Below are 23717 nucleotides of genomic sequence, written 5' to 3'. Positions count from 1 at the left end.
TGATGACATCTGTCCTCTCCTTCCAGAGGAAATGAAGATCTTCAAGGAGACTGTGCACACTTCTCAAAAGTGCAGAAACAGATTCAGGGTGAGAGAGATGTTTCTCCTCATGTTGACCTCATAGATAAGCTGGTTGGAAACTTCAGAAATCGCTTTGACAGCTTCAGCCTTAGATAGCATCTCCTTCTAATTAAGAATCCATTCCTCATCACAGATGTCAGGGTATTTGCAAAGGAGGTGACACAGACCTTCAAGTGGGCACATGCTGGATCTCTACAGATGGAACTGATTGATCTGCAAGCAAATGTTGCACTAAGAGAGCACTTTCAACTAACTGATCATGACACTTTCTGGCTGCAGGCTGTGCCTGAGACTGTTTTCCCTGGTCTAACCAAAGTAGCACTACACACCTTGACCATGTTTGGCTCCACATATAGTTGTGAGTCTTCTTTCTCCACTATGAACATCATTAAAAATAAGTACCGTTCTAGACTCACCAATGAGCACCTACATATGTGCATGAGAATGGCACTGACTCCATTCCAGCCAAGGTTCAAATTACTGGCAGGGCAAGCAAAAGCCCATTTCTCTCACTAAAGAAGAGAGATGGAGAAGTGGAGTGGGAGAGAGTCGTAAAGATACATATTAAACCTGTGGTTTCTTATTTGTTCAAAAATCAAAGCACTTTTTTCAGAAACAGGCACTTTTGTTATTTTTTTTGTGAAGATGCAGTCTTGTTTGGCTTGAAGTGAAAACATTTGTGATAACCTACTTTTATTTCTGATTACGCTGCCTATTTATTTTACCACATGTTTAATGTGTCTACATTGAAAATGTGCAATAAATATTGTTTAAATGCTATTGAAATGTATTACTTTGTTTATTAGCTATACATATACAAGAACTACATATGCCCCCAAAATATAGCGCACGTTAGACATTTTAATGGTTTGGACCTGTTGTTAATCACTGGACCTCTTTGAATTCTAATTGTGCACCCTTGCTTTAGTTAATGACAAGATCATCTTATCTGCGCCATAACAATAGTAGTTGTTGGCAGAAAGTCCAGCGGAAGGAGGCGAGATCAGGCATGAACATTCTAGCCAATGAGAGGGCAGATAACGGATGTGAACAACAGACAACTACGATATAAAATAGTTTTTCTCAAAGTTGCGGAAATACCATGTGCGTCCACTTATATCAGTACGTTCATAACAAACTAAACATTACGAAACTTATATTAGATCAAATAAGCCTCACTTAGCAAATTAGCAATAAAAAATGTTGTTGACTAAATCTGACACTCATAGACCTCCATCAAAAAAAAAATCCCAATTGGTCTGCTTATTGCTGTATTTTCGTGTTGACAGATTGATGGGAGTGGAGCTTCTCGCTTCACCTCGTCCTCAGAATGTATCACGCAAGTTAGGTGTGTGCACCAGCTTTTGCATTGCTGTTCGTCAGCAACGATATGCAAGTTTATTGAACATGGCTGCCTCAATGCAATCATTGTAATGAGCCAATCACGTTCTGGCAGACCCCTTATAGATTTTTGGTTAGAATTATATTTTTTCTCCCAAGATATCATTATAATTAGCAAATGTATGCAACATGACATGTATCATAAAGTATCAACATTGAACGTTTTCCTACAGAGACCTCTCCAACAGAGACAATGGCCCAGAGGGCATGGAGCCAGATGGCATCATTGAGGTAAGTGTTTGTGTGTGTGTCAAGCAACACTTTGTTAAATGTTGGATAAAGGACAGGTTGCATTGTTGAATATCGAATGGCATGTTGTCTAATGGAATGGAAGAAAAGAAGCATGTATCTCACACTTGGTTTTCTGTCTCCGCTGGCTAAAAAAACAGTACTGGGGTTTGTGTATAAGAAGTACAGTACTGGCGTGCTATTTATACTGACCGTGCTTTACGATCATTTTATCTCTCCACAGAGTAACTGGAATGAGATCGTGGACAGCTTCGATGAGATGGCCCTGCGTGAGACTCTCCTGAGAGGAATCTATGCCTATGGTTTTGAGAAACCGTCTGCCATTCAGCAGAGGGCTATCCTCCCTTGTATCAAGGGTAAGTACAAGCTTCCTAAAATATAAACTCACACACACAGGATATAACCTCTGCAAGTTGTTTATTTTGTTCACGTTTCAGTCAGACCTTTTTCAAGATGGGTATAAGCTAAAGTTCCAAAATGCCTATTATGTGTTGATTCTTGAACATTGCTTTTTGCTTCAAGATGATCTAGCCTAAATTGTTGCTGACTGAAGTTGCATGAGCATCTATACTTACTTACTTAAAAATTGTATTTAAAAAAATATTTAACCTTTATTTAACCTTTATTTAATTACTTAATCCTCTTAATTCCTGTTTTCTTGAGAGATCATACTATACTGGCTTTTATTTATTCCAGAGTATCCTACCGGTCAGGTTTAGAGATGTTCTCAATCTTTCATTTTTTATTATTTTCATGCAAGTTAATGATTAAGCGTACACATTTCCTAAGCTTCAGAACAGATTGACCCAAATGCCTTTAAAGTGTATCCTTGGTCTTAGCAACTAGGAAGCAAATGGGATGAAACTGGGAGGGACCTACCTGAATTTGTCCAATTAGAAACACTTGTTTTTGTTTTCTGTTACAAAATGTTTTGCTACGGTGTGAACAAATTAATACGACCCTTCATTCCCCACCAGGTTATGATGTCATTGCACAGGCCCAGTCCGGCACAGGGAAGACTGCCACGTTCGCCATCTCCATCCTCCAGCAGATTGATATCGAGCTGAAGGGTACCCAGGCCTTGGTCCTCGCTCCCACCCGAGAGCTGGCTCAGCAGGCAGGTTGCACAAACATTAAATTGCCCTAAAAACAGTTAACTGTGAATGCAACTCCTGTACCCTTTACACAGTCGTACCGATACTGTACCATGGTGCCTCTGGTATTTTAATATGACATGGTCCTTTCCAGTACGGTTCTAGCAACTATGGTGGATGAGTAACCAGACCAGCACAGTAAAGCGTGGCTCGGCTCTGCTCCATAGTGTGAATCAAACCATGTACTGTATTGTGCCATCTCTGTCTCTGGGCAAGGAAGTGTCTTTGAGTGGCACTGAGTGACAAGGGGAAAGGGTCAATGCCATATTCATCCCAGCCGACTCGGTGCAGTGAGCAACAGGCTGGTTCAAGCTATGGGCACAAACTCATAATTGAGTTGCAAAAATCTGATTCCTTATGAATATTGTTGCTTGCCAAAGTAATACAAATTTTTATGAAAAAGCTAAAAGTATCTTGACCATGGAATTACCTCGACTAAGAACATATGGAATAGAATTGTAATGTGGTTCTTCATGAGTATTGTGTGCATGTAAATGTAGTAAAATGTGTGCCAGAGGGGGAGCTTTCTCTTGCCACTGTGCTTCTGCTTGCTCTCTGGGGTCTAGGCTGGGTTACTCTAAAAGCACTTTGTGACAACTGCGGATGTGAAAAAGGGTTTTAATAAATAGTATTGACTCCCTCTCTTCTTCAATAGATCCAGAAGGTGATCCTGGCCCTCGGTGACTACATGGGAGCCTCCTGCCATGCCTGTATTGGCGGCACAAACGTCCGTAACGAGGTGACAAAGCTCCAGGCTGAGGCTCCGAACATAGTGGTTGGAACGCCAGGCCGCGTGTTTGACATGTTGAACCGCAAGTTCCTCTGTGAGTAATGACCTCAGGGTCTTTGTTTACTTTAGTGTTATTCTGCATTAATTTTCTTTTTTTTGTGACCAGATTTGTATAGATAACAAGAGGTTGGAACCGGTTCAGGGAACAGAACCGGAAAATATTTTTTTTCCGGAGAACAGAATCAGAACAGCGAACGAAAGTGATCTATACTGTTCCGGAACAGAACGGTTATTTTAAAAGCATGGGTACTGGTTAACCCTGTAGGTCTAAGCCCTTAGATCGCAATATCTACTATGCTAACATATGAAATTGTTTTAAGATGATCATAAAATGTATAATTTAGCCATTTGATTTAGAATTTTAGGACCTCTGTAGGTATAGAAAATATATATTTGATGAAACATTGAATTTAGACTTTACTGCTATAACCCATAGAAACGCATTGAATAACACCATTCATAAATGGCAAAACACAAAGTAAAAAGATAAATCATAAGGAACAAGGTTTTGAAGTGTTTTTTTTACCTTTTGGCACATTTTACCCCCTAATGCATTTTTTGCCATTTTTACAGCCCGGTACTGGCGTAGAGCAGAACAACCGACACCTTCTTGTTTGTGAGAGTCCCCTTTTGATATTGGTGGCATATTAGTTTGTAGCTCCAACGGTTCGGTCTGGACAGTCAGTGTTTTGAGAAGACCTCTTCGAAATGAGGACATCCGCGACAGAGTTCAGACAACTGCCGTAAAGCTTGTGGATATCATAGACCCAAACAACAGAGACTATCGTGTTCGTGGGAATCTCCACTTTCGATATTGGTGACATATTAGGTTTTACAGATGTGAAGCACGGGTGCATCAATCGACTCAATTTTTTTTTAATAATGTTCTTTTACGTTCTCGGGCATTTTTTTCCAGTCCCACAAAAAAGCGCAACAAAGTGCCTATGCAAAGCCCACACTTTGCCACTCAGAAATGTATTCCCGTGTCTGCCTGCCTGCCTGCCAGCTGAAAATCTTTGCCAGTGTAGACAACCTGCCCCTCCCCCTCCAAAGCATAGTCTCGTAGCCTACTGACAGTATTAGCGTGATTCAGAAACGAGGTGAGAGATTTTTAATTTGAGAATAGATTAACTTATTCAATGCTAGTTAAGGGTACTATCGTTTTCATGATTCACATTGGATTTATTAACTACAAAAAGGTAAGACTTGTTTTAAATTAAAATTCTGGTGCTGCTCTGCACACACATGCTTGCTTTCTTGCTAGCTAGCTGGTCCAACGTTAAGCCAACTCTGAAGTTCAAAGACATTCAAAATTCCTTCATAGAAGCTGTTCCTGCGTTGGTATAATTGTATAAATGCTTGTTACAACAACAACATGCCCAACACTTCAAGCCTCTTCCTCCACCCTCTCTCGCTCTCTCCCCACCCACAACATTTCTGGCACATCTCACATCTCACACCCAACACTCATCTGTCCAATGCATGTAAATAGCTTGCCTGCTCCATAGCAATTAAGCTGCTCTATCCCCACTGATTGGTAAGGTAATGTAATGGCAAACTAAATGTTTAAAAAAAAAGATATTTCACAAGTTTAAAAAGGAACTGAAAGGAACGATATAAACTGTTACTTTTTCAGAACTTTATTTTACTGGTTGGAACAGTGGAACGGAACGAACAAAATAATTGTTCTGTTCAGAACGAAACGATTGGAAAATAATCTCGGTTCTAACCTCTGGAGATAACATAACTGTTTATGTCATACTTTTCTCAAGTTGTTGTTTACATCAGTATGTGTTATTAAATTATTTGTTTGCTGAGTGGAGTATTGGGATTGGACTATTTTGGGTTCAAGTTATCTGAACTAAGTGCTCATCTTTCCCCTACAGCTGCTAAGTACATCAAGATGTTTGTCCTGGACGAGGCTGATGAGATGTTGAGCCGGGGTTTCAAGGACCAGATCTATGAGATTTTCCAGAAGCTCGGTACCAGCACACAGGTAAGAGGACCACACGCACAAGTAAGGGCACAGACTGTTAAACAGTCCGTTAGAAAGCTATGATCATGACAAAATTGCGCCGACAGACACGGTCACCCTGTTTCTAGCTCCTAGACAACTTTGCAGACATTTTCGGAGTGTTATTTCATACATTATTTGCTCAGAATCAAATCAATCAAATTTATTTTTATATAGCCCTTCGTACATCAGCTGATATCTCAAAGTGCTGTACAGAAACCCAGCCTAAAACCCCAAACAGCAAGCAAAGCATGTGAAAGAAGCACGGTGGCTAGGAAAAACTCCCTAGGAAAAACTCCCTAGAAAGGCCAAAAACCTAGGAAGAAACCTAGAGAGGAACCAGGCTATGAGGGGTGGCCAGTCCTCTTCTGGCTGTGCAGGGTGGATATTATAACAGAACATGGTCAAGATGTTAAAATGTTCATAAATGACCAGCATGGTCAAATAATAATAATCATAGTAGTTGTCGAGGGTGCAACAAGCACGTCCGGTGAACAGGTCAGGGTTCCATAGCCGCAGGCAGAACAGTTGAAACTGGAGCAGCAGCACGGCCAGGTGGACTAGGGACAGCAAGGAGTCATCATACCAGGTAGTCCTGAGGCATGGTCCTAGGGCTCAGGTCCTCCGAGAGAAAGACAGAAAGAGAGAAAGAGAGAATTAGAGAGAGCATATTTAAATTCACACAGGACACCGGATAAGACAAGAGAAATACTCCAGATGTAACAGACTGACCCTAGCCCCCCGACACATAAACTACTGCAGCATAAATACTGGAGGCTGAGACAGGAGGGATCAGAAGACACTGTGGCCCCGTCCGATGATACCCCCGGACAGGGCCAAACAGGCAGGATATAACCCCACCCACTTTGCCAAAGCACAGCCCCCACACCACTAGAGGGATGTCTCCAACCACCAACTTACCGTCCTAAGACAAGGCTGAGTATAGCCCACAACGATCTCCGCCATGGCACAACCCAAGGGGGGGGCGCCAACCCAGACAGGAAGACCACGTCAGTGACTCAACCCACTCAAGTGACGCACCCCTCCCATGGACGGCATGGAAGAACACCAGTAAGCCAGTGACTCAGCCCTTGTAAAAGGGTTAGAGGCAGAGAATCCCAGTGGAAAGATGGGAACCGGCAAGGCAGAGACAGCAGGGGCGGTTCGTTGCTCCAGCCTTTCCATTCACCTTCACACTCCTGGGCCAGACTATACTTAATCATAGGACCTACTGAAGAGATAAGTCTTCAGTAAAGACTTAAAGGTTGAGACTGAGTCTGCGTCTCTCACATTGGTAGGCAGACCATTCCATAAAAATGGAGCTCTATAGGAGAAAGCCCTACCTCCAGCCGTTTGCTTAGAAATTCTAGGGACAATTAGGAGGCCTGCGTCTTGTGACCGTAGCGTACGTGTAGGTATGTACGGCAGGACCAAATCGGAAAGATAGGTAGGAGCAAGCCCATGTAATGCTTTGTAGGTTAGCAGTAAAACCTTGAAATCAGCCCTTGCCTTAACAGGAAGCCAGTGTAGGGAGGCTAGCACTGGAGTAATATGATCAAATGTTTTGGTTCTAGTCAGGATTCTAGCAGCCGTATTTAGCACTAACTGAAGTTTATTTAGTGCTTTATCCGGGTAGCCGGAAAAAGTAGAGCATTGCAGTAGTCCAGCCTAGAAGTAACAAAAGCATGGATTAATTTTTCTGCGTCATTTTTGGACAGAAAGTTTCAGATTTTTGCAATGTTACGTAGATGGAAAAAAGCTGTCCTTGAAACAGTCTTGATATGTTCTTCAAAAGAGAGATCAGGGTCCAGAGTAACGCCGAGGTCCTTCACAGTTTTATTTGAGACGACTGTACAACCATCCAGATTAATTGTCAGATTCAACAGAAGATCTCTTTGTTTCTTGGGACCTAGAACAAGCATCTCTGTTTTGTCCGAGTTTAAAAGTAGAACGTTTGCAGCCATCCACTTCTTTATGTCTGAAACACAGGCTTCTAGCGAGGGCAATTTTGGGGCTTCACCATGTTTCATTGAAATGTACAGCTGTGTGTCGTCCGCATAGCAGTGAAATTTAACATTATGTTTTCGAATGACATCCCCAAGAGGTAAAATATATAGTGAAAACAATAGTGGTCCTAAAACGGAACCTTGAGGAACCCCGAAATTTACAATTGATTTGTCAGAGGACAAACCATTCACAGAGACAAACTGATATCTTTCCGACAGATAAGATCTAAACCAGGCCAGAACTTGTCCATGTAGACCAATTTGGGTTTCCAATCTCTCCAAAAGAATGTGGTGATCGATGGTATCAAAAGCGGCACTAAGATCTAGGAGCACGAGGACAGATGCAGAGCCTCGGTCTGACGTCATTAAAAGGTCATTTACCACCTTCACAAGTGCAGAATGTTTGTAGTATTATTTCCTACAGCCGAAAATAACTTTTGGACATTCAATCGGTGGCCACTCACCAGAAATTTGACTTCTCTGACCTGGATCCTTCCCGAGGCAGCCCCATTCATCCTGGGTGTTACACCAAACCGTTGACGTTGGAGGAGAGGGAGAAGTGGGGTTCTAGTCAGGCTCAGTCGGCGAGCAAATCATCCACTGCTTCAGAGTGTATTACTTGCTAACGAGCTCAGGGCGAGGATCTCCTTTCAGAGAGACATAAGGGACTGTAGCATACTGAGTTTTACAGAATCATGGCTCTCTGGATTTATTGTCTCCATCCAGCCAGCAGGGTTCTCTGTTCATCGCGCGGACAGGAAGAAATAACCATTTGGTAAAAACAAAGGTGGAGGGGTATGTCTCATGATTTAACAACTCATGGTGTGATTGTGGTAACGTACACCAACTCAAGGCCTTTTGTTCTCCCGATCTGGTATACCTCACCATTAAATGCCAACCGCATTACCTTCAGAGATAATTTTTTTCGGTTGTCACTGCCATGTATATCCCCCCCAAGCAGACACCGCAATGGCTCTCAAGGAACTACACCGGACTTTGTGCAAACTAGAAACCGCATATCCTGAGGTCGCATTTATTGTAGCTGTTGACTTTCATAAAGGAAATCTGAGGTAAATGCTTCCGAAATTCTACCAGCCCATCTCCTGTGCTACACATGGAGAGAACAAGGCCTTCCTCCGCCCTTCCTTTGGCAAATCAGATCACACCTCCATCCTGCACCTCCCCACCTATAGACAGAAACTTATGCATGAAGCACCCGTGGTAAGGGCTGTTCAATGTTGGTCTGACCAATCGGAATCTATGCTTCAAGACTGTTGTGATCACTCGGACTGGGAAATGTTTCCGGTTCGCCTCTGGGAATAGTATTGACGTATACACTGACTTGGTGACTGGATTCATCAGGAAGTGCATAGAGTATGTTGTTCCTACTTTGACGATTAGCAATTATCCAAACCAAAAATCATGGATAGATGGCAGCATTCGCAAAACTGAAAGCGTGAACCACCACATTTAACCACGACACGGTGACTGGGAACAGCTATGACCTCCGTAAGGCAATGAGGCAAAATTATAATACAGGGATAAAGTGGAGTTGTAATCTAACAGCTCAGACACAAGAAGCATGTGGCAGGGACTCCAGACAGACAATCACAGATTATAATGGGAAAGCCAGCCACGTCGCGAACACCGATGCCTCACTCCTGGGCAAGCTAAACACCTTTTCTTCGCCCACTTTGAGGAAAACAAGCAAATTGGGCCACCGCCGCTAACGAGGACTGTGTGCTCCCTATCTCTGTGGCCAACGTGAGTAAGGCCTTCAAGTGTGTTAAACGATAATAAAAAAGTCATACAATTCCAGGTGAACTTACAATGCAGTATAATGGTCCTGTTACTTTTGTTTGACCGCTAGGGCCAGGCAATGAAGTTATATACTGAACAAAAATGTAAATGCAACACGTAAAGTGTTGGTCCCACGAGTTGAAATAAAAGATCCCTGAAATGTTCCATATGCACAAAAAGCTTATTTCGCTCAAATTTTGTGCACAAATGTGTTTACATCCCTGTTAGTGAGCATTTCTCCTGTGTGAAGATAATCCATCCACTTGATGGGCGTGGCATATCAAGAAGCTGATTAAACAGCATGATCATTACACAGGTCAATATCCAGCAACTTCGCACAGCTATTGAAGATGAGTGGGACAGCATTCCATAGTCCACAATCAACAGCTTGATTAACTCTGTGACGGAGATGTGGTACAGTACCAGTCAAAAGCTTGGACACACCTACTCATTCCAGGATTTTTCTTTATTTTTACTATTTTCTACATTGTAGAATAATAATGAAGACATCAAAACTATGAAGTAACACATATGGAATAGTGTACAGTAGTAACCAAAAAAGTGTTAAACAAATCAAAATATATTTTGTATTTGAGATTCTTCAAAGTAGCCACCCTCTGCCTTGATGACAGCTTTGCACACTCTTGGCATTCTCTCAACAAGCTTCACCTGGAATGCTTTTCCAACTATCTTGAAGGAGTTCCCACATGTGCTGAGCACCTGTTGGCTGCTTTTCCTTCACTCTACGGTCCAACTCATCCCAAACCACCTCAATTGGGTTGAGGTCAGGTGATTGTGGAGGCCAGGTCATCTGATGCAGCACTCCATCACTCTCCTTCTTGGTGAAATAGCCCTTACACAGTCTGGAGGTGTGTTTTGGGTCATTGTCCTGTTGAAAAAACAAATGATAGTCCCACTAAGCCCAATCCAGATGGGATGGCGTATTATTTCATAGTTTTGATGTCTTCACCATCATTCTACAATGTAGAAAATAAAAACCCTGGAATCTGTAGGTGTGTCCAAACTTTTGACTGGTACTGTATATGTGACCAACACATGCATGTCTTTATTTCCAGCCATGTGAAATCCTACGATTAGGGCCTAATGAATTCATTTCAATTGACTGATTTCCTTATATGAACTGTAACTTGTGTTTAACAAACAAAGTTATTTTTTAGCAGAGTGTGGTCTGTGCGCAGGCAAGCAGGCTGCACACAGCAGCAGCTCAAGATTATTTGATTGACAGTTCTGGTTGCCTATTGATGGACTTTAGTCCCGCTTCAGAAGTGGCATTCCTTTACAGACAAGTAAAATGTCCATTCATATCACCAAAGAAGGTTCCATGTCGGCATTTAAAAACTGTAGTGTAGCCTACCCTAACAGACAGATAAACAAACAAACATGCCGTAGCCAAGGCTGAAACGTGTAATCAATACAGGCTACAGGTAGCCTACTGTAATTTAATATGTGGCAAAACCGAAGAGTAGGCAACCCGTGCTCGCAAGACTGGCCTGAAGACATCAGTTCCATGAATAGACTAGGACAGTGGTCACCAACCTTTTCTGAGTCAAGATCACTTTCGCAGTCAAAAAGCAAGCTGATATCTACTGCTCAGATTTTTTTTTACATTAACCTCACGCAAACAGGTTAGTAGGATTAAGGTTTGGGCAGTAGGCCTAATACATTATCACATCATATTGGCTAAGTGATTGGCCTGCCAATATTGTTAATCAGACCATATTCAATTTCAAAACTCGAGCTTTGATAACAAAATAGATCAGTTCGTTTAGCACTTGTGAGGCACTGTGGAGCATGAATAGAAATAATTTAATTTTTTTATTTTACTGGACTGATGGTACCTGCATCTGATGGTCAACGAGGTCAAAGCACGACGTCAGTGATCTTCAGGTCGAAAAGTCAGAGTTTCCGACTTGGAATTCCGAGTTGGATGACCGTTCAAAACTATTTTTCCCAACTACCTCTCACAGTCCCTGCTCTCTCCTTCCTTTCCTCCGGTGAGACTGACCAGAGAGAGGGGACACCGTCTTCCACCTGAAGGCGAAACTCGAGTCGCACCGCATCTGCCTCATGTACAAATTCATGTTGTTCCTATGACCAAAGAAAGTTAAATATTCCTTAATATTAAAATTTGACACGACGAGCTGCTAATAATAATAAAACGCAAGGCTATCGATACTTGGCTACTCATTCATTGCAGCTGCAGCCCGAGCGAGTACGGAGATGCGCATTTTGTAATACTGTTGAATAAAAACAGTGACAGTGCTGATTATAAATCTAAACATGAACTCACTCATAAAAACAGCAGCTCTTTGCTGTATTCGTTGACAGTCTCTCTGTGGTCATGGTTTTAAAAGTTATTAAATCTTACGTAGGCTAGTAGCCTATTAAATTTGGCAGTGGCCAGGGTCATGGAAGTTCTGTAGCCACGGTGATTTGAGCTATCCGATTGGGCAGCGCAGTAGGTGCACTCGATTTAGTCACAGATTTGCCGGTCCGCCGGGTAGGCAGATTTTGTCTCATGGAAACGCTTTGCTTACCCGGTGCGCAGGACTTTCGAATCAAGTGCACCTACCGGCAACAGCTCAACATTATTTAAATAAAGGAGTGCAAGCCTTTATTGTTCGTTGGCTTTTCTACAGAAATATTTGGTGATCGACTAGGAATGCCTTGAAGATCGACAATCGACCGGTTGGCGACCACTGGATTAGGATATTCTAAATGCAACAGCCCGAAGACTGAACACACACTTGCATCATTAGCAATGAGACAGAGCAAGTAGAGCAGGCAGGCCAGCTTGAGGAAGAGAGAGGCAGAAGCTTGCTCTTATGTTTTGGTAATCTGCATCTCGCAATGTCTGTCTTGCATGACTTCCAAATTCACCAAGTAGCCTAAAGTTCACCTCTTCCTCTTTAGTTTTATTTAAGTTACACAACTTCCCCAGGCCTTTATAGCCTATCGGCTGTATCTCGGAAAATGTTTTGTGATAAATGAGCTGTGATTTTAATTAAGTGGGAGGGAAAAACAAAGAAATATGTTTTTCGGTTAGGGATTTTTCTTAATGTTAAGGGTCCAAACTTTGTTTAAAAATGTTTAATGTTTAAACATTCCCACCCTTAGTTTCCGTACTAGTTCATTTTTGTTTATTTAAGAAAATACAAAGTGTTGGTATTCCTGATTCCATACAGTATATGATCATGTAATATAATGCCTCATGAGAGCACAATAAGGAATACCAACACTTTGTATTTTCTTAAATAAAACACACGATTACGCAAACTACAACGCTAAAATAAAGTGCTATATGCATTTGAAATCAATATGTAAACATGTTTCAGACATTGTATAGGTTTATGCTATGTTTTGTTACAAAGAGAAAAATATGCATACTTGTGTGACTCAAAGGGCATGTCTGTAGTACAGTACTTCTCATTTCCCACTCCAGGCTAATGTGATGGGCTGTCACTGTTAAGTAGCTTTCTGTAGCCTTGGGGGTCTATCCATCTGTAGTAAGCTTGTAGTGGCCAATTCATTGACAACTTCGGCTTTAGCTTGCTCATTGCTTATGTCTTCAGAAAGTATTCACACCTCTTGACTTTTCCACATTTTGTTACAGCCTGAATTTAAAATTGATTACATTTAGTTTTTGTGTGACTGATCTACACACAATACCCCATAATGTCAGTGGAATAATGCTTTTAGAATTAGTTACAAATTAATAAAAAATGTAAAACTGAGTCAAGTGTTCAACCTGTTTTTATGGCAAGCCTAAATAATTTAGTAGTAAAAATGTGCTTAACAAGTCAGATAGTTGCATGGACTAACTCTGTGTGCAATAATGGTGTATAACATCATTTTTTAACGACTACCCATCTCTGTACCCCACACATACAATCATCTGTAAGGTCCCTCTGTCAGGCGTGTGCGTACTTGTGCTGAAGTCAGGTGCAGGAGAGCAGAGAATTGTGAACAGGCACACACATTATTTAGTCAGGAGAGAATATACAGACGGACGCAGCTGCGTCCAAAAACCTCCAGCCAACAAGGCAAAGTGTAAAACGCGCAAAAACAGTCACAACCATCAGATGTATACAAACAGTCTTTGTGAAATAACAAGAGAGAAAACGCACGCAAGCCTAGTGCGTACAAAAACACATATCACACAAACAATCTTACACAAAGACATGTGGGGGAACAGAGGAATAAATACATGTAGATTGTTTGGGGAATGAAAACCAGGTGTGCAGGGAACAAGACAAAACAAATGGATACATGAAAAATGGAGCGGCGATGGCTAGAAAGCCGGTGACGTCGACAGCCGAAGGCCGCCCGAACAAGGAGAGTAGCCGACTTCGGCGGAAGTCGTGACACCCTCTGTCGAGCATTGAATTTTAAGCACAGATTCAACGACAAAGGACAGGCTGGTTTTCCAATACCTCGCAAAGAAGGGCACCTATTGGTAGATGGGTAAAAATAAAAGCAGACATTGAATATCCCTTTGAGCATGGTGAAGTTATTAATTACACTTTGGATGGTTTATTAATATGCCCTGTTGCTACAAAGATCTACAGGGATCCTGTTTGATGGAATGTAAGGAAACTGCCCAGGGATTTTACCATGAGGCCAATGGTGATTTTAAACCAGTTACAGAGTTAAATGTCTGTGATAGAAAACTGAGGATGGATCAACATTGTAGTTACTCCACAATACTAACATAAATTAGAGTGAAAAGGAGGAATCCTGTACAGAAGAACATTTTTCCAAAACATGCATCATGTTTGCAATAAGGCACTAAAGTAATGCTGCAAAAGAATTGGCAAAGAAATGATATTTTTGTGTATTATGTTTGGGGCAAATCCAATACATCACTGAGTTACCACTCTTTTTATATTTTTAAGCATGGGGGTGGCTGCATCGTGTTATGGGTATGCTTGTAATCGGCAAGAACGAGAGTTTATTTGGGGGGGTGAAAAGAAAAGGAATGGAGCTAAGCACAGGCATATTCTTAGAGGTAAACCTGGTTCAGTCTGCTTTCCACCAGACACTGTGTCACGTTCCTCGTATTCTCCCTCATCGGAAGATATGTCGAAATCACTCGATGACCAATACGCAGCAGGTTGACTGTTCCACATCATATTTATTTTAGATGGAAACGACAAAACAAAATAAACACGCAGAGGAGAAAGGTGACAGTTTCACAGGTGAAACGAAACACAGTGCAAAATTACAATTACCCACAAAAATCAAACAAACACACCCCACTATATGGGACTCTCAATCAAAGGCAGATAGACAACACCTGCCTTCAACTGAGAGTCCCAACCCCAATTAACCAAACAAACATACACTCACTAAACTCCACATAGAAATACCTAACCTAGAACCTACCCCAACACTCACAACCCCACTATACCATAACTGCCACGTCCTGACCAAATATAATACAAAAAAACCTAAGTATATGGTCAGGACGTGACATTACCCCCCCCTAAAGGTGCATACACTGAATGCACAAAACCACCAGAAAAAAAAAAAAAAAAAAAACAACACACAATTAACCTCCTAACTAAAGGGAGGGAAGGGAGGGTGGCTGCCGTCAACGACGGCACAGTGCTACACCCCCCCTCCCCAACCCACCTCTATTGGAGGTGGCTCCGGTTCTGGCCTACTGTCCAACAGACCGTAGACAGACCTGTTGGGCTTAGGACAGTAGGCAGACTTCTTTGGTTCTGGTTCGTGGGCCGACTCCGTCGGTCCCAGGCTGTAAGCAGACTCCTTCGGTTCTGGGTTGTAGGCAGAATCATCACAGTCATAGTTAATCAACTTTATTTTAGAATTGTGACCAGACTCACCCGGTTCTGGGTCACAGGCAGCTCCCCTCAGTCCCGGGTCGCAAGAGGTTGTCGGATACTCTGGTCCGCACCCGGTGTCGGATCCTCTGGGCCGCACCCGGTGTCGGATCCTCCGACGGCCCTGACCCAGGATTCACCAGGCTGGGGAGACATGATGGATGCCTGGCCCTGGGCACAGGCACAGGACTCACCAGGCTGGGGAGACCCACTGAAGGCCTGGTCCTGGGAGGTGGCACAGGATGAACCAGGATGGGGAGACCCACTGGAGGCCTGGTCCGAGGAGGTGGCACAGGACGGACCAGGATGGGGAGACCCACTGGAGGCCTGGTCCTGGGAGGTGGCCCAGGATGAACCAGGATGGGGAGACCCACTGAAGGCCTGGTCCGAGGAGGAGGCACAGGATAAACCGGGCTGTGGGGGAGCACTGGAGTTCTGGTACGGACACTCTTTACCCACACTCCAGGCTGAATGCCCACTTTGGCCCGGCACGGGCGGAGAGCAGGCATTGGGCGAACTGGACCCTCCCAGCGCTCTGGAGACACAGTGCGCAACGCCGGCGCAGGATAACCTGGACCGAGGAGGCGCACTGGAGACCAGACGCGCTGAGCTGGCACCATCCGCCCTGGCTCGATGCCTGCACTCGCATGGCACTTGCGGGGGGCTGGTATGTAGCGCACCGGGCTTTGAACGTGCACTGGGGACACCGTGCGCTCCACAGCATAACACGGTGTCTTACCAGTACCACGCTGCTTCCGGTAAGCACGGGGAGTTGGCTTAGGTCTACCACCTGACTCCGCCAATCTCCCCGTGTGCCCCCCCAAAAAAAATTGTGGGGCTGCCTCCCGTGTCCGTTGCGCTCCCTCTCCTCATACCAGCGCCTCTCAGCTCTCGCCGCCTCGATCTCCCACTGTGGGCGGCGATAATCCCCAGCTTGAGTCCATGGTCCTTTCCCGTCCAGGATTTCCTCCCAAGTCCATGACTCCAGATAGCCTTTCTCCTGGTGCCTCTCCTTGTGCTGCTCCTTCCTCTGCTGCTTGGTCCGTTGTCGGTGGGTAATTCTGTCACGTTCCTCGTATTCTCCCTCATCGGAAGATATGTCGAAATCACTCGATGACCAATACGCAGCAGGTTGACTGTTCCACATCATATTTATTTTAGATGGAAACGACAAAACAAAATAAACACGCAGAGGAGAAAGGTGACAGTTTCACAGGTGAAACGAAACACAGTGCAAAATTACAATTACCCACAAAAATCAAACAAACACACCCCACTATATGGGACTCTCAATCAAAGGCAGATAGACAACACCTGCCTTCAACTGAGAGTCCCAACCCCAATTAACCAAACAAACATACACTCACTAAACTCCACATAGAAATACCTAACCTAGAACCTACCCCAACACTCACAACCCCACTATACCATAACTGCCACGTCCTGACCAAATATAATACAAAAAAACCTAAGTATATGGTCAGGACGTGACACACTGGGAGACCAATCTGTATGGTTGAAAGAGATGGGGGGGGGGGAAAGGAGTGGCTAATATGTCTGGCTGCACATCTGACTGGCATACTTACTGCAAATTGAGAAACGCAACAAAAAGAAGAAGGAACTGTATTATGAAGCCAAGATCAATGAAAAAAACTTTGGAGTACTTTAAATGAAATTATGGGCAGAAAGACAAATTCAACTCCATCTTTCATCGAATCAGATGGTTTATTCATCACAAAACCATTGGATGTTGCCAATTATTTCAATGATTATTTCATTGGCAAAGTGGGCAAATTTATGCAGGAAATGTGAACAACGAACGGTGAGCAATTGTATTCATGCATAAAAAACAAATAATGAAAGAATAGCATTGCCAGTTTGAATTTTGTAAAGTTAGTGTGGAAGATGTGGGAAAATTATTGTTATCGATCAATAATGACAAACCTCCTGGCATTGACAACTTAGATGGAAAGCTACTGAGGATGGTAGCTGACTCTATAGCCACTCCTATCTGTCATATTTTTAATCTGAGCCTAGAGGAAAGTCTTTGTCCTCAGGCCTGGTGCGAAGCCAAAGTCATTCCATTACCCAAGAGTGGTAAAGCGGCCTTTACTGGTTCTAACAGCAGACCTATAAGCTTGCTGCCAGCTCATAGCAAACTGTTGGAAAAAATTGTGTTTGACCAAATACAATGTTATTTCTCTGTAAACAAATTAACAACAGACTTTCAGTATGCTTATAGAGAAAGGCACTCAACATGTACTGCACTGACACAAATGATGGATGATTGGTTGAAAGAAATCTATAATAAGAAGATTGTGGGAGCTGTACTGTTAGATTTCAGTGGAGCCTTTGATATTATTGACCATAACCTGTTGTTGAAAAAACGTATGTGTAATGGCTTTTCAACCTCAGCTCCGAATCCATGATATGGCAATCTATCTAATAGAACTCAAAGGGTTTTCTTTAATGGAAGCTTCTCTAATGTCAAACATGTAAAGTGTGGTGTACCGCAGTGCAGCTCTCTAGGCCCTCTACTCTTTTCTATTTTTACAAATGACCTGCCACTGGCATTAAACAAAGCATGTGTGTCCATGTATGCTGATGATTCAACCATATACGCATCAGCAACCACAGCTAATGAAGTCACTGAAACTCTTTACAAAGAGTTGCAGTCTGTTTTGGAATGGGTGGCCAGTAATAAACTGGTCCTGAACACCTCTATTACTGAGAGCATTGTATTTGGTACAAATCATTCCTTAAATTCTAGACCTCAGCTGACTGGTAATGAATGGTGTGGCTGTTGAACAAGTTGAGGAGACTAAATTACTTGGTGTTACTTTAGATTGTAAACCGTCATGATCAAAACATATAGATTCAATGGTTGTAAAGATGGGGAGAGGTCTAGCCATAATAAAGAGATGCTCTGCTTTTTAGACACCACACTCCAAAAAGCATGTTCTGCAGGCTCTGGTTTTGTCTAATCTTGATTATTGTCCAATCGTGTGGTCGAGGGCTGTAACAAAAAACCTAGTTAAGCTGCAGCTGGCCCAGAACAGAGTGGCACATTTAGCTTTTAATAGTAATCAGAGGGCTGACATAAATACTATGCATGCCAGTCTCTCTTGGCTAAGAGTTGAGGAGAAACTGACTGTCACTTCTTTTTATAAGAAACAATGTGTTGAAAATCCCAAATTGTTTGCGTAGTTAACGTTCACACAGCTCTGACACACACACTAATTCCACCAGACATGCCACCAGGGGTCTTTTCACAGTCCCCAAATCCAGAACAAATTCAAGAAAGCGTACAGTATTATAATAAAAATAAACAGAATAAACAGCAAACCTGGTTTCAAAAAACAGATAAAGCAACAACTCGCGGCACAACGCCTCTCCCCTATTTGATCTAGATAGTTTGTGTGTATGCATTGATATGTAGGCTACGTGTGCCTTTACATTTTTTTTATGTAGTTCTGTCTTAGAGTAGTTCTTGTATATTGATGTTTTGTATGATGTCATTCTGTATTATGTTTCATGTTTTGTGTGGACCCCAGGAAGAGTAGCTGCTAATGGGGATCCTAATAAAATACCAAATACCAAATCCACCTTTCAGCAGGACAATAACCTAAAATGCAAGGCCAAATATACACAAGTTACTTACCAAGACAACATTAAATGTTCCTGAGTGGCCTAGTTACAGTTTGACTTAAATTTGCTTACATTTTGGCATGATTTAACAGAACTTTAAGAACAATTTTTTTTAATTATAGGCAAATATTGTACAATCCAGGTTTGCAGAGCTCTTAACATGTATTGACTCAGGCGGTTGACTACTTATCTAATCAAAATATTGTTTTACTTTACAATTTTTCTTCCACTTTGACAGTATTTTGTATAGATCATTGAGAAAAAAATGTACAATAAAATCCATTTGAATCCCACTTTAAGACAACAAAAGGTGGAAAAGTCTAAGGGTGTGAATAGTTTCTGAAGGCACTGTAGAGCGGGTATTACCTATTTGCTGAAATGGGTGTGAGAGGGCGAAGTTCGTAACGTGGCTCGAAACACAATGTTGTTCTCAATGAACAAGAATGTGAGCATATCTGCGGCTATAAACATATCGCTCTCAAATGTCTTTGGCCCGGTCAGAATCTGCTGTGAAGGGCTGCTTGAATGCAGACGGGAGACAAGGTTGTTTTTTTTTGCATTTCCGTCTTGCTCCGTTGGTATGAATACTGGGGTGGTGTTGGCGTAAATGTGTCAACATGTTTGAGGTGTTGGCAGCTGCATAGGCTATTCTCGTTGAGCAGTGGCGACATACTCTATCTGTCCATCGCCGTTGTAATCTACTGGGAAGCCAAAATGTTTTTCAAACATTTTAAACGATGAGGGAAAATCCTCCTGGTTTATCGACCCCCAACACTAGTCATTGCACAGAACTAGTTCCCGGCTGCACCTCTCTAAAGTACAGTTTGGAATGCCCCAATGAACATTTGAATTCTCATTACATCGTGTGCAATAGGCTTTAGTTGTTTTAACGGAATAGACCATGTTTATTTCAGCTCAGATTTACTCAAGGCATACAGCGCAGTGTAGTCATAGCCTATTCCTAGAGTTTTTTTATTTTGTACATCTTTTTTTAATGTAATCATTCAGGTTCAGTGCAGACCGACCCGAGGTGTCCGTACCGAACGGTTCGATACGAATTCGTGTACCATTACACCCCAACAAGAAAGCAAAGGCTACGAAAGTCAATGACTATCGCCCCGTAGCACTCACTTCTGTCATCATGAAGTGCTTTGACAGGCTAGTTAAGGATCATATCACCTCCACTTTACCCGACACCCTAGATCCACTACAATTTGCATATTACACCAACAGATCCACGGATGACACAATTGCCATTGCACTGCACACTGCCCTATCCCACCTGGACAAGAGGAATACATATGTAAGAATGCTTTTCATCAACTACAGCTTAGTGTTCAACACCATAATGCCCTCCAAGCTCATCACTAATCTCAGGGCCCTGGGTCTGAACCCCTCCCTGTGCAACTGGGTCCTAGACTTCCTGACGGGCCGACCCCAAGTGGTGAAGGTAGGCAACAACACCTTTGCCAGGCTGATCCTCAACACACGGGCCCCACAGGGGTGTGTGCCCAGCCCCCTCCTGTACTACCTCAGGAGGCTGAAGAAATTTGGCTTGGTCCCTAAGACCCTCACAAACTTTTAAAGATGCACCATCGACAGCATTCTGCCGAGCTGTATCACCACCTGGTACGGCAACTACACTGCCTGCACTCAATGACATCTACCGTGTGTCACAGGAAGGCCAAGAAGATCATCAAAGATCTCAGCCACCCGAGCCACGGCCTATTCACCCCGCTACCATCAAGAAATTATTATTTATTTGGACATCACACATTATAGTCTTATTCTTATACAGACATCGTACACACTCTCACTAAATCACATCCAATATCATACACATCAACATACTCAGATGTACAACACATAATATCTTGTCTCAATTTTCTAACATCTGTGGCATTGGCTCACAGGCAAACAGGCAAGGGAATAAAACAAATATTGCTAGAACCTATTTCTTGAATTCTAAATATCAGACATTTGAAAGCTCTAGTTTTGACCGTCATAATACCTGTGATGGCAGTAACTTTACAAGCACTAATTATTGTCAATTTAGACTGAGAATAGTACCTAGATATGGTAAGGGGTGAAATAAGTATAGCCAGTTATAATTGTAATGGTTTAGCAGATTATTAAAAAAAAGATCAGTCTTTACGTGGCTAAAAGAAAAGGAAAATAACAAATACTGTTTACAGGAAACTCACTCTACATCCTTAGATGAAGTTGCGTGGAAAAAGGAATGGGGTGGTGAAATAATTTTCTGTCATGGACAAAGGAACTCAAAAGGTGTGATGTTATTAATTAACAAATATTCCGATCTGAATGTGCAAATAGTCAGGAATGATTCGCATGGAAGGTGGATCCTTTTGAATATCAAAGTGGACGAAAATGAGATTTGGCTCATTAATCAAATGGTCCAAATCAGGATTATCCGTACTTCTTCGAAACATTTATACCAATTTATTGAACTTACAGGCAACAAATGATCAAATCATTATGGTAGGAGACTATAACACAGTGTTAAGTGCCTCAATGGACTGTAAAGGTAATCACTCTTCAAACTATCATCACCGTGCCCTTAAGGAAATCACAAATATTATGGACACATTAGAAATAGTGGCTATTTGGAGACTAAAAAACCCTGATCTAGTGAGATATACATGGAGGAGACTTAATCAAGCTAGTCGTCTTGACTACTTTCTTGTGTCTTTCTCTCTTGCATCAAAGGTTAAAAAAGTTTTAATAGGGGACAGAATGCGATTGGATCATCATCTCATTGGCATTCACAGAATTTCCACATGGACCTGGGATATTGGAAATTTAATCAAAGTTTACTGGAGGACAACTTATTTTTAACTAAGACAAAATAATTTATAACTGAATTTTTCCTGTATAATATAGGTTCAGCAAATCCCCTTATTGTTTGGGATAACTTTAGTGGTCATTCAATTCAATATTCCTCAATAATAAAAAAAGCAGTTCATGGCTAAAGAGACAAGACTAACAAGGGAAATCCATGAACTAAATAGTACAGGTAGACAGCAATAAAAACACTACTACAGAGATACAAAATAAGTTAGAGGAAAAACAAAAATAACTTGAACTTATTCAAGAACGATCTAATGTAATATATTACAAAAATAAAGCAAACTGGATGGAATATGGAGAAAAATGCTCAAAATTCTTCATGAATCTCCAATACAGGAACGCTAACAAAAATAATTTGCAGAAACTCGTTACTTAAGACTTTGATTCCCTGAATTATATTTTAAAAGAGGAGGCTAATTATTTTAGGTAGATGTTCTCTTTTCCGTCTCATCCTCTCCCACTGAATGAAGTTAACGGTAAGGAATTCTTTCCAAATACTATAAAAAATTGAAAATTAACAAATGTACAGAAACATTAACCTCTTACATCTAGACGTTCCGCTAGCGGAACACCTGCTCCAATATCCAATGATGGGCGTGGCGCGAAATACAAACTCCTCTAAAATACAAAAACTTCAATTTTTCAAACATATGACTATTTCACAGCATTTTAAAGATAAGACTCTCCTTTATCTAACCACACTGTCCGATTTCAAAAAGGCTTTACAACGAAAGCAAAACATTAGATTATGTCAGCAGAGTACCAAGCCAGACACCCATTTTTCAAGCTAGCATATAATGTCACAAAAACCCAGAAGACAGCTAAATGCAGCACTAACCTTTTATGATCTTCATCAGATGACAACCCTAGGACATTATGTTATACAAGACATGCATGTTTTGTTCAATCAAGTTCATATTTATATCAAAAACCAGCTTTTTACATTAGCATGTGACGTTCAGAACTAGCATACCCCCCCGCAAACTTCCGGGGAATTCGCTAACATTTTACTAAATTACTCACGATAAACGTTCACAAAAAGCATAACAATTATTTTAAGAATTATAGATACAGACCTCCTCTATGCACTCGATATGTCCGATTTTAAAATAGCTTTTTGGTGAAAGCACATTTTGCAATATTCTAAGTACATAGCCCAGGCATCACGGGCTAGCTATTTAGACACCCGGCAAGTTTAGCACTCACCAATATCAGCTTTACTATTATAAAAGTTTCATTACCTTTTGTTGTCTTCGTCAGAATGCACTCCCAGGACTGCTACTTCAATAACAAATGTTGGTTTGGTCCAAAATAATCCATCATTATATCCGAATAGCGGCGTTTTGTTCGTGCGTCCCAGACACTATCTGAAATGGTAAATCAGGGTCGTGCGCATAGCGCAATTCGTGACAAAAAAAATCTAAATATTCCATTACCGTACTTCGAAGCATGTCAACCGCTGTTTAAAATCCATTTTTATGCAATTTTTCTCGTAGAAAAGCGATAATATTCCGACCGGGAATCTCCTTTTAGCTAAACTGAGGAAAGTAAACAAAGCTTTCGGTCGCCGCGGGCACGCGCCTGAGTCTCACAGTACTGTAACCAGCCACTACCCAAACGCGCTACTTTTTTTCAGCCAGAGCCTGCAAAGCCACGATTCAGCTTTTTACCGCCTTCTGAGACCCTATGGCAGCCGTAGGAAGTGTCACGGGACAGCTAAGATCCTCACTCTTCAATAAACAGAGACAAGAAGAACGACACCTTGTCAGACAGGCCACTTCCTGCCTGAAACCTTGTCAGGTTTTTGCCTGCCAAATGAGTTCTGTTATACTCACAGAC

At 42.1% G+C, this 23717-nt stretch overlaps 1 protein-coding gene across 1 annotated transcript in view; it reads left to right on the top strand.

The window, feature by feature from the left end:
- The window catches only part of LOC106602896 (eukaryotic initiation factor 4A-I), a 54736-nt gene that overhangs the window by 11632 nt on the left and 19387 nt on the right, over positions 1 to 23717 (top strand). Inside the window, exons 2-6 of the mRNA XM_014195878.2 lie at positions 1656 to 1713; positions 1955 to 2087; positions 2709 to 2848; positions 3541 to 3709; positions 5562 to 5671. Coding sequence (XP_014051353.1) covers positions 1656 to 1713; positions 1955 to 2087; positions 2709 to 2848; positions 3541 to 3709; positions 5562 to 5671 — 610 coding nt within the window. The remainder of the gene's footprint in view (positions 1 to 1655; positions 1714 to 1954; positions 2088 to 2708; positions 2849 to 3540; positions 3710 to 5561; positions 5672 to 23717) is intronic.

Source organism: Salmo salar, chromosome ssa04 (genome assembly GCF_905237065.1).
Source record: "Salmo salar chromosome ssa04, Ssal_v3.1, whole genome shotgun sequence".
Classification (NCBI taxonomy): Eukaryota; Metazoa; Chordata; class Actinopteri; order Salmoniformes; family Salmonidae; genus Salmo; species Salmo salar.
This window is presented reverse-complemented; position numbering and strand designations above follow the sequence as displayed.